This window comes from Pseudophryne corroboree, chromosome 4, assembly GCF_028390025.1.
Source record: "Pseudophryne corroboree isolate aPseCor3 chromosome 4, aPseCor3.hap2, whole genome shotgun sequence".
Taxonomy (NCBI): Eukaryota; Metazoa; Chordata; class Amphibia; order Anura; family Myobatrachidae; genus Pseudophryne; species Pseudophryne corroboree.
Genome location: NC_086447.1, coordinates 201,337,270 through 201,351,570, shown reverse-complemented (window position 1 = coordinate 201,351,570; position 14,301 = coordinate 201,337,270). Strand labels below are relative to the sequence as shown.

Genomic DNA, 14,301 nt, shown 5'->3' with positions numbered 1-14,301 from the left:
TTGGTTATGAGATTCTTAGATGGCATCTGCCATTAAGCAGTTTAAGATGGACCCTGCCTATGTAACTGCAAAATATATTTGTTTTCACACATACAATCAATGAAACAACAAGTTCTTAGCTTTAGAGGTCAATTCAGTTAGCAGCGAGGGAGGCAAATTGCTGTTGCAACGGCATAGAAACGCCCCCCTCACAGCCTGATCTCACCCTGAAGTTGTGGATTTTTGTATGGAGCCCTATGGGGCTGTGAACAAAAATCCACAAGTCCGGTGGTACCGTAAGTACGGTGTATGGCTGCACATACTCGCACCTAATTGAATTGACCTCTTAGACTTTTATTATTATTATTATGAATACCAGCCGTTCCTCACCGCTTGCCAGGATGGATGTTACAGTAGATGTGCGTTGGCCTTGCACTGCTCATCTTACCCCATGAACTCCACTTCCTGCATAATGCCACTTTTGCGCTGCTGGCCCGTTTTAGTTGCATATGGATGTGTCTCAGGTTTGCGCAGATCTGCTCTTAGTATCATGACGTCTGACTCGGACAAATTAAATCACAGTATGATGTCTTTCAGGCTGTTTATTAGCAGGACCAGCTTCTCTGATGGCATAAAGAGTTTAAGACCTTTAATGGCCTGGAACAATATGGACTTTTATTGGTGTTTCCTTGACAGCTTTTCAAATATCTTTGCATGATACATTGGATCCCAGCATTGCAGCGATGTGTTTTGCAGGCGGCAGCAGTAGTGAAGGGCCACATCTGTGGCCTCAGATAACTGTTGTTGCAATGCGGCGTTATGAGCAGTGATAGCAGGTGCTCCTTTATGATATAATTTATGTGGGAACGTACAATATCTCTTTACCAGCTCTCTGTACAGCCTGATGGTGGCTAGCTGAACTCGTTCGTCAGGATGACTGATGAATCTGATGATGTAGTATAAAATGTTGTCATATTTGTTCAATGTTTTCATTGTATCCACACGCACAATATCCTCGAGACTTCTCAGCATGACCGTTGGCGTTTGGGGCATTGACCCTCGCAGCTTTTGGAGAATAGTCCGTATGGCTTGATCAGAGCGCAACTTCAGGGAAATATATAAGACCGAAAAAAATCAAGAAGAAAACAACTGAAAGTTCAATTCAAATCACCCCTGGCTAATCCCCCCCCCCCCCATATATAGGGCTGTGAGGTATTTTGACATCACTGTCCAGTATCACAGTATAGTAATGACAAAGGATCACTCTGGGAGGCAATCACGAGACCGCCTGTCGGGATCCCAGTGGTCACAATGCCCACGCTGGATTCCCGACAGGTGGTAAAATGCACGACACCCATAGAGGGAGAATATAACCTGTGGTGAGCGCAGAGAGCCAGCGTGTATGCAAGGGGCTTTTTAGAGCTCGCCCCACTACCGGCATACTGGTGGCCAGGATCCTGCTGTCTGGATCATGACAGCCGGGAGCCCGGCTGCTGGTACAATTTATGTATTCCGTAACTCCAGTACCCTACCATACTGTATATAGTCTTTCTGTCTCAGAGAGAGTGATACATACCATCCAGTGTTTGGTTACACTGATGAATCCTAGTATATGTTACATATGTTAAGTATAAGCATTAATTATTATACCATTTTAGTACAACACTACTGTCGGGGAACAAATATTAGGTAGACTAGAAGAATGGTCAAGAGTGTGACAATTACAGTTTAATGCCAAACAACGTAAAATTATGCACTTGGGTCTCAAAAATCCAACGGCTAAATATAGTATTAATGGCACTATACTGGAAATTACTGAGGAGGAAAGGGATCTATGAGTCACTATTTCAGGTGACTTAAAAGCAGGTAAGCAATGTAACAAGGCAATGAGGAAGGCTAGTCAGATGCTTGGCTGCATTGGGAGAGGAATCAGCAGCAGAAAGAAAGAAGTAATAATGCCACTGTATAGGTCAGGCATGTTCAAACTGCGGCCCTCCAGCTGTTGTGAAACTACATATCCCAGCATGCCCTGACACAATTTTGCTGTCAGAGAATGCTAAAGCTGTGTCAGGGCATGCTGGGATGTGTAGTTTCTAAACAGCTGGAGGGCCGCAGTTTGGACATGCCTGATATAGGTCATTGGTACGGCCTAATCTATAATACTGTGTTCAATTCTGGAGGCCATATCTTAAAAAGGATATGAATGCATTAGAGACTGTTCAAAGAAGGGCAACTAAAATGGTGCATGGCCTACATCACAAAACATACCCAGAAAGACTAAGAAATCTCAATATGTATAGTATGGAGCGGAGAAGGGAAAGGGGAGACATGATAGAAACTTTCAAATATATCAAGGGTTTTAACAAAGTCCAGGAGGGGTACATTCTCCAAATGAAGAAAAGCAATAGGACACGAGGACATGCACTGAGACTGGAAAGGGGGGGGGGGGGGGGGGGGGAGGTTCAGGGGAAATTTGAGGAAAAATTACTTCACAGAAAGAGTAATGGACAAGTGGAATAGCCTCCCATCAGAGGTGGTAGAGACTAAGACAGTAGAGCAATTTAAACATGCATGGGATAGACATAAGGATAACATTACAAAGAAATAAGGATCAAATAAGGTTTGAGATAAAAATATGGTAAAAAAAAGGGGCAGACTAGATGGGCCAAGTGGTTCTTATCTGCCGTAAAATTCTGTGTTTCTATTAGGGTTAAATAGTACATTGAGTCTAGTCCCTATGTTTGTGAAAAAAAGAAGTGATAGAGTTGTAGAGGCTAAAATGTTGGGGTATGTTTTTAGCTAAAATAATATTTCTGTACTGGAGGCCTCTCAATGTCTGTGTGTATTCTCCTGAAACTCTGCAACTCCATTTCATTCTTTGTTATGGTCTCTGGGGTCTCCTGAGGGGACTGAGCCATGCCCGGGTGCCAGCTATTCTGTAAAGTGATTTTATGCTGAATGTTCTAATGGCTCAATGCAAACTGCCTGATTTCTCCAGGGATATGCTAAAAATTGTCTCATTTTCATGGAAATAAGATGTGCTGTAACCAGTCACTTTCCTTCTAGAAAAAGCAGTAAATGATGGGAATTTGCCTCCAATTTGAATGAGCAGCCTTTGATAAGTGTCAGTTGACACAGAAACGCATTAGAGGTGGAGCACTGCCTCCAGTTTCTTTATACTTTTCTGTATAAAGTCCATAGGTAACTTTGTCAGTGTCCAAACTGACCTGCCGTTCTGCATTGCCATTCCTGGTGCTAATTCCAAGGGTCATCAGTCGGTTTCATTGGAGGGACTCACACACCTATGGAAGGCTGCACAAAACCGCAGTAGTTCCGTGAGCAAGATCTTTTCTACCAATAGGAAAATGTCACCTACTCTATAAATTGTTTACAAGCTGTGAACTTCAGTTAATCATCAGTTAACCAAGCTCAACCAAGCTTCTATTAGGGTGTGTGGAAATAATCGGCCCTGTATTTGCAAAAATAGTTCAATGCTCTTTTCATACAGGCATTTTTTTTGAACCACTAAAGGAAGCAATAGTCAGACCACTTCTTATCTTAAAAATCTAATTTAGACCCTGGGGTAAATTTACTAAGGTGGGAGATTTTTAGAACTGGTGATGTTGCCCATAGCAACCAATCAGATTATAGCTATTATCTGCTAGAAGCAGCTAGATAAATGGTAAGTAGAATCTGATTGGTTGCCATGGGCAACATCACCAGTTCTAAAAAAATCTCCCACCTTAGTAAATTTACCCCCCTGACTGCATAACAGGCCAGTATCAATCCTTCCTTTTATTGGAAAGGTTATTGAGAAGGTGGTTACAACTCAACTAGAAACTCTCCTGTCAACCTATGACATTTATGATCCATTAAAGTCAGGATTTAGGATTCAAGACATAGCACCGAAACATCCAAAGTATATATGCTTAATGCAGGGACGTGCAGTCAGTTGGGCAAAACCATGTGCACTGCAGCGGGTTGTTTCTGCGCAGGCTAAATAATGGCTGCTTTATTTTTACACTGCAATTTAGATTTCAGTTTGAACACATCCCACTCAAATGTAACTCTCAATGCACATGTTATATCTGCCCCCCCCCCTCCCTGCAGTGCACATGGTTTCACCCAACTGCTAACAAATTTGCTGCTGCGATCAACTCTGATATAGGGGGTAATTCCAAGTTGATCGCAGCAGGAATTTTGTTAGCAGTTGGGCAAAACCATGTGCACTGCAGGGGAGGAAGATATAACATGTGCAGAGAGAGTTAGATTTGGATGTGGTGTGTTCAATCTGCAATCTAATTTGCAGTGTAAAAATAAAGCAGCCAGTATTTACCCTGCACAGAAACAAAATAACCCACCCAAATGTAACTCTTTCTGCACATGTTATATCTGCCTCCCCTGCAGTGCACATGGTTTTACCCAACTGCTAACAAAATTCCTGCTGCAATCAATTTGGAATTCCCCCCATAGATCCTTAATCCCCTGCTGTAATGATTTAATCCCCTGCTATGTATTGTTCTCTATGTATTGTATTGCAGCTGAGAACAATAGATGAAAGGCTTATGCTAATAAACCTTGGTGCACCTAGGTGCAGCAGAGAAGCCTAGATGAGCGAGGCTCCATCTGTACCTTGGTCTCCCAGCAAAAGAATTGCACCACTTGCAGATGGTGCAAAATGTATTATTAATAATAATAATAATAATAATAATAATAATAATAATATGGCTATTTATTATTATATCTGGAATTCTCTATGGGCCTGATTCTGATGTGGTTGGTTTTGCACAGCCGAAGGTAATTGGTGATGTGTGGTCTCACTTATTACACCTGTATGTTAGCCTTCTGTTTTTAGAGAAACTTGGACGTAATGTAATAGAAATTATTTGTGTCGATCTGTAAGTCAGTGTGAATTATAGTGCCTTTCCGAGAAACCATACAACTATTAATGTGCAGTGGGTTTAAACCCACATATTGTCATTGAACCCCTTCTACCTCTTGAAATGTTTGTACCGGAATAATAAAAGTAATTGTGCCCATAATAAAAAAAATTGTTTTTAAATGTTCAGAAAATCTTGCCCCTAAAGTTTGATCTCTTAAAATTATATAGAAATAAAAGTTCTGGCATATAGAATACATTTTTAAGTATTGAACTTTTTTCTTTATTCAACTGCAATTTTTCTATTGCCACTATAAAATTAAAACATAAGTAATTTTCGTACTTCATACTTTACGTGTACCTATTCCAAGCGTGAGTTGCCCAGGAGAGCCCAGCAGAGCAGTGAGTTAAAGGATGTCCGGCTGGTTAACAGACCTGGGGGCAGATGTATTAAGCCTGTATAAGTGATAAAGTAGTGATAAGTGCAAGGTGATAACGCACCAGCCAATCAGCTCCTAAATGTAAATGTACATATTGGAGCTGATTGGCTGGTGCGTTATCACCTTGCACTTATCACTGCTTTATCACTTATACAGGCTTAATACATCTGCCCCCTGATTTGCTGTTGTCTCTGGAGGACCGATCTTGATACTGTACGGCAGGGGTATAGGACCAAAGAGGGGATCTAGGCCAGATAACTGTGACTGTAGCTACTGTGCCTTGCTAGCCAGAGACACCTTTATGTTGTAGTGACTTACTGTATGATCTTGCCACTTACTACATCTTGTGTGTTTTAAAATGAGAGCTTTCTGGCGAATTTTACTTTGCTACCTATGGTGATTGCTACTTTCCAGAAATTTTTTGTGAAACTGAATACTATTACTATCTGGTCCATGTGGATTATGTAATATCTATAGTGATTGATTTTAAGATTCCACTGATCGATGACTTCATGTTCTGCCTTCAGAGCTCCGGCCCTGCTCTTCATCTCCCTGCCTGAACGGAGGGCTCTGCGAGAATGTGGGTTCTACGTACAGCTGCTTGTGCCTGCGCAGATTCACTGGCAGGCGATGTGAGACAGGTGAGCTAATCCCTGGATATCTCTTCATTCCCAATGGGGTCAATGAAACATTAAATGTCCTCTTAGCTTTAACAGGGCTGTTAGTTTTTTAAATCTGATGTACACAAGTGGTACCATTAAAATGGGTCAAACTCAATTTTCCATTTTTGGAAAATTAAAGTGGCCAAAAGGAAAAGTAAATTCCACCCACTTACAGTGAGAGATGGTGAACCTATATTGTAGTACAGGTTGAGTATCCCTTATACAAAAATCAAAATCACACATTTTTTTTGTTCCTGTATGTGTTAAGCAATGAGAAGACTATGGGCCTAATTCAGACCCTTTGTGAAGCCCTTTGTGTAGTGCGCACACGCAGCGGCTGCAGTGCGCGTGTGCACACAGTGAGATGCAAAAGCATCTCACTGCTGCGATCGCCTCTGCGGTCGTGGGGCAGGAGGGGGCATGCCAGTGGCGTTTCGGACAACCCAGACGTGTCCGGACCGTTGCTGTGGCTGGCTGCGTAGGCAGGGAGCCACTCGCCAGGTGCGAAAGCATAGCCGCTGTGTGATGTTTTCACACATCTGCAGGGGTGGGGGTGTCAGGCTTGACATGCGGGGCGGACTAGCCCTGTGCTGGACATCCCCCCGCATGTCAGAGATTCAGATCGTAGATGTGCTAATTTTAGCACATCTACGATCAGCTCTGAATTAGGCCCTATGTCCTGTGCTATTATTCATGGAAAGTGTTTAATGCTCTGTCAAGCCTGTACACGGGATCAGTATTAATTACCGAATGTCGGGATGCCCGCCGTCATTATACAGACAATGGCATTCCAGCCGTCAGTATGTCGGCAGCAGGGCGAGCGCAGGGAGTCCCCTTGCGGGCTCGGTGGCTCGCCACAGGTTGTGTTCCCACTCTTTGGATGTCGTAGTCACCCACGAGTGGGAGTAGCCCCTGTGAGCCAGGATTACGGCTGGCGGCATTGTCAGCAGTCGGGATTCTGGCGTTGGTATCCTGACCGCCGGGTTCCTGACTGCCGCCAGTTACACAATATTAACATGGATCATTACAGCACAGGGATCTGACTGACCCTTATCTCTCAGCGTGGTAGGTTTCTTACTCAGTTTTCATTTCTTCTGTCGTCTTCTGCCAGAGATCACACCCTGCTCCTCATCGCCGTGTCTGAACGGAGGGATATGTGAGGATGTGGGTGATACATACAGCTGTACCTGCAGGCAGAGATTTACTGGGAGACACTGCGAGACAGGTGAGAGAGAAATGGGGACAGTTGTATTTTATTATCATTATTCCATTGGAGCTAGGGAAGGTGTAAATGCAGGAAGATGTGTGTTATTATATGTAACAAATCTACAGCATTGTATTAGAGTGGAAAGCAAAATGTTCCCTGTGTAGCCACGGTCTGCGAAACCGTCTAAAACAGAAGGGGCTGCCTTATGGTTAATTTACCCAAATAAGTGTCTCTCCAAAAACACCAAGAACATCAAAGAAAAAGGATAGGATAAAGGTACCACCAGGCGCCACAGGAAATATTTTTTACAATATTTACAGCCAGATCATACATGAAACCATGACATGAATCATACGTCCCTTATAGTGCTGTATATGATCTCAATGGTCCAGAGCTTCCTCCTCATTCATTGACAGTGCATGTCATCATATCATGTACAAGGTTCTCCAGCGCCAGAATGCCAGCCTCAGGATGTGGATATACTGGGCCCGCCACAAATTTCTACACCTCTGCGCATGTGCAGCTTCCAGAAGTGCAAATATATCAACTGCAGCAAAGAGGACTGGTGATCAGTCCCACCTGAGACACGATCCACTGTGCATTTAAACCGCGATCTGGCTGTAAATATTGTAAAAAATATTTCCTGTGGCGCCTGGTGGTACCTTTATCCTATTGTATTAGAGTATTCATGGGACCTTATAAAAGCGTAATGTACTGGGAAGTATGCTGTATACCTGCCATGGCCTTTATACCATGTACATGTTTTGGAAAACTTGGGAAATGCTCTCAGAAAACTAATAAGCCTCTTTGGGTTTCAGTATCACCTCAGTGCGGATGACACCCAACTGTATGTATTCTAGCTCAGTCCTTCAAAAACTAAGCTACAGTATTAAGCTTTAATCTAGCCACTAATCGACAAAAACCCTTCCACTTACCTTTCTGTCTTGGTGTCGTGTGTGACATCCATATGTTCTTTGTTCCCCACATCCCACCTGTCTCCAAATCCTGTAATAATACATCTGAAAACCTAAATCCATGCACTCGTAATCTCCTGCCTTCATTATTACAATTTAGAATGTGATAGCTAGACTAATATTCCTCACCATATTTCTGCAGTTGCTCCCTACACTGGTAGCTTGTGTTTTACAGACTCCGGCATCATTTACACGTACAAAGCTATTGACAAAATAGCACCAACCTACAGTACATCTCCATTTGTCTGAAAGATCTTCTCTTTCACACTCATTACCTGCTACCATTGTCAACTATAGTACTGCTTCTTCTCTGTGGAATTCCCTCTCTCATGCAACGTGACTTTCCCCGAAATCTAAACCTTGAAACATTTACTGAAAACTCGCCTCGACTTCAGGCAAGCTTACCAAATTCCAGATTCACTCGCATAACCTTGCTAGTATGCTACCCGCATACCACCTCACTGTAGAGCTCACATAAGTTGTAATACTTAGGGATATACTTCCTAAGCGGCAACTTTTCAAAGCTGGTGCTTTTCAGTGGAAATGGCAGCTTGATTTTAATGGGCAAAACCTGTAATGTGTTCTGCATTTACCACTGCTGCCATCTTAAATTTGCAGTCAGAACCTCTACTTTGAAAAGCTGCTTCTCAGTAAATATACCCCTTATACTAAAACTACCTACTGACCCCAAACACATTGTTCTGTGACTGTATTGATAGCCCATTAATCATTTTTAATTGCAGTATGCAATATGTGGCAAAGCCAAATGTCTCACATTACTATTTATCTATATATTGTATTCTAAGCTTGGGAGCTGCACCCACTTGCCTCCCAAACTCACAATTAAATTAAATCTAAAGAAATGTTTTCAGTAAAAATAGCAATCCAAAAATAGAGAAATGCTTAATCTAATAAGAACTGTTGCTTACCAGTCCAGTGTTTCTATATTACTCTGCAATCATATAGGAAACAATGATGAAAATTATTGAGTTGCCAAAGAAGCTCCATACTGTACATTCATCGTGTCAAACCAGGAGAAACTTGCCTTGATGGCATAGCAGAGATTAATGCAATATTATACGGACTTGAGGCATTCTAGTCCGCTTTAATTGTGGGTATTCACTATACCCCAGATATAAGACCCTGGCTTACTCACCAGCGTCCAGGTAAACTCATCGGGTATGTCCATAACATTCTATGGGTTTACGTCTAGGGCGCGGGACACCCCCAAACCAGCCCAGCCAAAACCACCCCAAGGCATCTCACAAATGAAAGATAGCAGTGAAGTTATTTTAACACTTTATATCACTTACTGTCTTTGTTTTTTTATCTATGTAACATTTTTTTTAACACATTTTCCAATCTTGTAACACTTTTCACACTGAGCAGCTCTTTCACTCATCTAATACTCTGTAACACTTCACTACCATCTTTCATTTGTGTGTGACTTGGGGTGGTTTTGGCTGGGCTGAGTTGGGGGTGACCCACACCTCAGACATGAACCCTTAGAATTCTATGAGGTTACCTGGGCGCTGGTGGGTATGCCCATAACTTTGGCCAAACTTATGCTAACAACCTCTTATTTGAGGTTTAATTGTAAAATGGATTTCAATTTTTGAATAGTAATGTTTGCATAGTGCATCTCTTTCTATGTGTAGTACTACAAGTCTCAGCAAGGTTGCACCTCTCATAATAAGTAGCTATGGTGTACAGTCTAGGGCCCCTACCTCTCCAGAGTGTACCTGGAGAGGAATCTATATTCTGCAGACTTTGAATAAAAAATAAATAAAAAGTGCACCTTTTTCATAGGTTACAACTCTTTGTAAATATGTTAATCACTGCTTGCTACCCTGCATGATAGCACACAACACTCATGAGTAGTAGCCTCATGCATTGGGCTTCTGATTGTACTAGAGTAAGGGGACAGCTTACAGACACACTGCCATTCATTGAAGCAGTAGGTCGCTGCTCCACTTCTTACTATTTCCTTAGCATTTGTACACGGCTACTAGATTGTAATGTGATGAGAAATATTAAAGACATTGCAATTTATAATACGTCACAGGCACACTTACTATACTAAGCTACATTTTGAAAGGGATGCGTCTTTCGCTCTGATGTGTTTGTAGCCTTAAAGGTTATTAATAGTATACTTATGTAGCTGCTCATTGCCAAGTTTTAAAAATGTGTTGGGGTTTCCAGTTGTCACATCTTGTTGCACCTTTTACTTAGTGAGTCAGTTTTTCTATACATGTTTATGTTGTTTCTTGTGCTGTTTCTTTGTCTTTCCCCAGAGATTAGACCCTGTTCCTCCATGCCCTGCATGAATGATGCCACCTGTAAGGACCTGGCTGGCACATACAGATGCCTGTGTGGCCACAGATTTACTGGAAGGCACTGTGAGACAGGTGATAAACGTTTATTCAGCAAACTAACATTGTTCTACCTGTGTCAGTCACCTCAGAAATCAGTATCTGTTCTACTCACAGTTTTTAGATGTATATATTGATCATTTTTTTTTTCTTTCTTTTTTTTTTTTTCTATAAGATTGTTCTGCATTTTTTTTGCATATTCATCAGATTGATGAGCAGATCAAGAATTTAAGGAGATATTCCCAAATAGGATTCTTCCAAACAATTGTCAGAACATTAGGAGTCTGATGCTGGGACCCCTGCTATTTGTGAGATGCTTGCCTAGTTGCTGATTCTCCAGACAGGAATAGAGTCATTATACAGCTGCAGGGAGGATAAGATTATCCTGACCCTCAATGGTCCCTGGCTTCGAACCTCTGCTATTCTGACTACTGAGGCTAGAGTGATTTCTGGTCAAAAAGCTCTGTGACCAGATACAGTATTGCCTTTAAAGATAAGAGAAAAGAGAGTAATGGTATAGCTTTATGTCAAATAATCGGCTGTACATTTGCCTTCTTCCTGTCTAGTCGGGTCTGGAGAAAAAAACAGCCCCCCTCCCCCACCCCCCACACACACACTTTTAAAGTCTGTATATCTCAGGATATTATTTTTAGAATAGATAATTTTTGTACAACCATATCATCTATAACTTGTGCACTAATATTGGCAAACATAGTTCTTATCGTTAATAGTCGCCTCTGAGAACCAAAAAAACAAGGGGTGTCTGGAAGAAGACACATGATCAAGATGACAGATGGCCGCTATTGGCCTACAGATGTAGCCACGCCCATCCATCCTGTGACTCGGCCGCACGGGCATACGTGCAGCACCTAAGTGCGGGTGTGACTTAGTATGCCGATCCGCATCTTAGTACGCCTCCCATGGGGCATGTACTTATATGTACACACACGTCCTAGACGTGGGAACACTTGCTGCACCTGATTTGCTGCAAATACGCCAAACTGCAGGCTGGATGAGCATGGCTACATCTGTATGTGTGTATGTGTAATCGTCCCACTGCACTAGCAACCCCAGGAACCTTGAAGAGATCCAGTTGTCTGCATTCCACTTGTGTGTGATAGATGTGTGTTCTTCTAGTATCTACAAGCCTGGACAGTGTTGTGGTTTGCATTTTTGGCACAGTTTTTTTTCACACTGTATGGGGTCTATGTACTAATACTTGGAGAGAGATAAAGGAGATGGAGATAACCAACCAACACAGCCTGTAACATGGCAGTTAGGAGCTGGTTGGTTGGTACTTTATCTCCGTCCACTTTATCTCTCGCCAAGGATTAGCACATAGGGGGTATTCAATTAAGTGCCGTTTTTTCGACTGGTCGAAAAAACGGCACTAATTTGACACAGGGTATCCAATTGCGGGCGTTTTCGCACATTTTTTTAATCCATTTTTGGCCATGCCGTTTTACTTTTTTTTGTGTGTGGAATCAGCATGGACGAAAATTGCGTCAAAAAAGGGCAAAAACACGTGTAACGGCGGCGAATTTTCTGATACACGTGGTTTTCATGGGTGCCGGATTTTTCGACCAGTCGAAAAAACGGCAGGGGCATTGAATAGGTCGAATGTAAATTTGACCTAAAAATGGGCAAAAACTGCAGTTTTTTCGACTGTTCGAAAAAACTGCACTATTTGAATACCCCCCATAGAGTCCTAGGTGTGACTTCTGTTGTTCTTTCATATGTTAGAGGTCAGAACCTGCTCTTCATTTCATTGCCTGAATGAGGAAAGTGTAAAGATCTTGGTTACATTTACAGCTGTGTGTGTACATGTGGAATCACTGGGCGGGGCTTTTAAGATAGGCAAGGAAATCATCTGTATTCTTCACATGTGCCTAAAGGGAAATAAACCATTCGTTTTCTTTGTTTGTTGATTAACGCAAATGTTCAAGATTTTGACCCATTGCATTTGCGTTCCTTCTCTGATTTTCCAGGATCGTGTTCCCTGATTTCCATTCAGCACACTGTTTTCTTTTAATACCAGCAACTGCAGCATTTTTATCACACATTATATACTCTGCATACTTTTCTGCAGTCTTCCCTGTTCAAGACCCTTTGCCATCCCAGCCATGCCTCCATGGCCTTATTACCAGCCCTCTGTCAGCTTTTCCATGTTCATAATTGCCCCTTGAAAGATGTTCATGTATAGGCCTCGTAGAGGGCCACAGAGAGACATCGGAACCTCAGGAGTGGTCTAAAACAAAAGTGTTCTATTTCAGCGCAGATCAAAGAGAACTCATTTTAAACTCTTTTATCGTTATTATGTGGATCCTACACATCTCCTCTGATCTTTGTTGGTGCTCCGGTCGCCAGTGAAACATCCTGTAGCATATATGATGGACCTGTCGTAAAATTCAAATCTACTGGAAAGTCATCCCTGACCTCATTAGTGCTATCACTAACATTGAATGTCTGAAACCCCATCTTTAGTCCTTGGTACTTCGACCAGTCCCTCACAACCCTGCGCTTTTCCCTAAAGCTCCTATCCCCCATTTTGCACTCCTATTCTCACATTCTTTTGGGCTTATTACAGTCCCATCTTAATTTCTCTGTTGTGAGTTTTGCCTGTATCATGGGTGTTCTACCTCTGACTCAGTGTCAGCTGTATTGTGCTTTGTTTGCTTTTCTTATATCACCTCGATTGACCCTCTTCTCCCTCTCCATTCTTGTTTACGGATCTCCTGTAAGACGTTTAGTGTTAGCTGTTTTGTATTATTGATGCTTTTTCCTTGTTTGCCTCGCAAAATGTTTTAATAAAGAAAGTCTTAAAAAATAATAAAATAAACATTTTCTGCTTACTGTACTAGCTGGTTCAACTTCTTCATTTGTCTTATTTGTCTCATTCCTTTCCTAGAGGTCAGACCCTGTTTGTCGTCGCCTTGTCTTAATGGGGGAATTTGTAAAGACCTGGTTGATGGCTACAGATGCATGTGTCCACGGGGTTTCACTGGGGAGCGCTGTGAGAGAGGTGAGGTCACATTTACCTCTGCTGTGTTCTATGAGACAGCACATACCCTAATACACCAGTGAGTGTATAAAGATTATACCATCATGGATATTTATAGTAGACCTAATACCTTATTGGTACGTCTCTATCTTTTGTCTCCTGTTTGTCATATGTTTCATTTTTCCTGCCTGTTTCTAGTGATCCTACCTTGTTCCTCATCTCCTTGCCTGAATGGAGGAACATGTAAAGAGCTTGGTGATAAATACAGCTGTGTGTGTACAGGACGATTCACCGGAGAGCGCTGTGAGACAGGTGACTGGATCACTGCTATCTCACTGCTAGTAGTGGGAGGACACCTTGGAGCTTGTTATGTTATGTTAGCCAAAGCAGCTTCTGGTTGATGTGTTGCAAGTAACACTATTCTGCTCTAGTCTATGCTACTAGGAAATGTCAGCACAGACCCATAAGGTTGGAGTGCTGTAGGGGAAGTGATTGTTATATTGTCAGGAGAGTACGCATTTGGTTGTTTAAAACAGCAGTCTCTACCATAGTCTGTAGAGCCAGAGGGAATGGAATCCATTGGATCATCATCAGTCATGCCAGTCAGTATATGCAGTCTACAGATGGCTGTATTCGGCCAGTGTGTGTGTGTGTCATCTTTGGATGGCGCCAACAGTCATTAGTGATGCCAGATGAGGCTGCAACTTGAACTGAGTGCCGAAAGGCTGGATCTAGTTCAATGTGAGTATGCTACGTCCATGTGCCACGTACAGATGCAGATTGAGTA

At 42.3% G+C, this 14,301-nt stretch overlaps 1 protein-coding gene across 9 annotated transcripts in view; it reads left to right on the top strand.

Annotated features, from left to right (window-relative positions):
- Positions 1-14,301, top strand: part of SNED1 (sushi, nidogen and EGF like domains 1) — a 233,832-nt gene that overhangs the window by 120,044 nt on the left and 99,487 nt on the right. For 8 of the 9 annotated variants that reach the window (XM_063915762.1, XM_063915763.1, XM_063915765.1 and 5 more), the window contains 5 exons: positions 5,826-5,939; positions 7,072-7,185; positions 10,436-10,549; positions 13,422-13,535; positions 13,713-13,826. In XM_063915762.1, coding sequence (XP_063771832.1) covers positions 5,826-5,939; positions 7,072-7,185; positions 10,436-10,549; positions 13,422-13,535; positions 13,713-13,826 — 570 coding nt within the window. The remainder of the gene's footprint in view (positions 1-5,825; positions 5,940-7,071; positions 7,186-10,435; positions 10,550-13,421; positions 13,536-13,712; positions 13,827-14,301) is intronic. The other variant, XM_063915768.1, reaches the window with a different exon arrangement.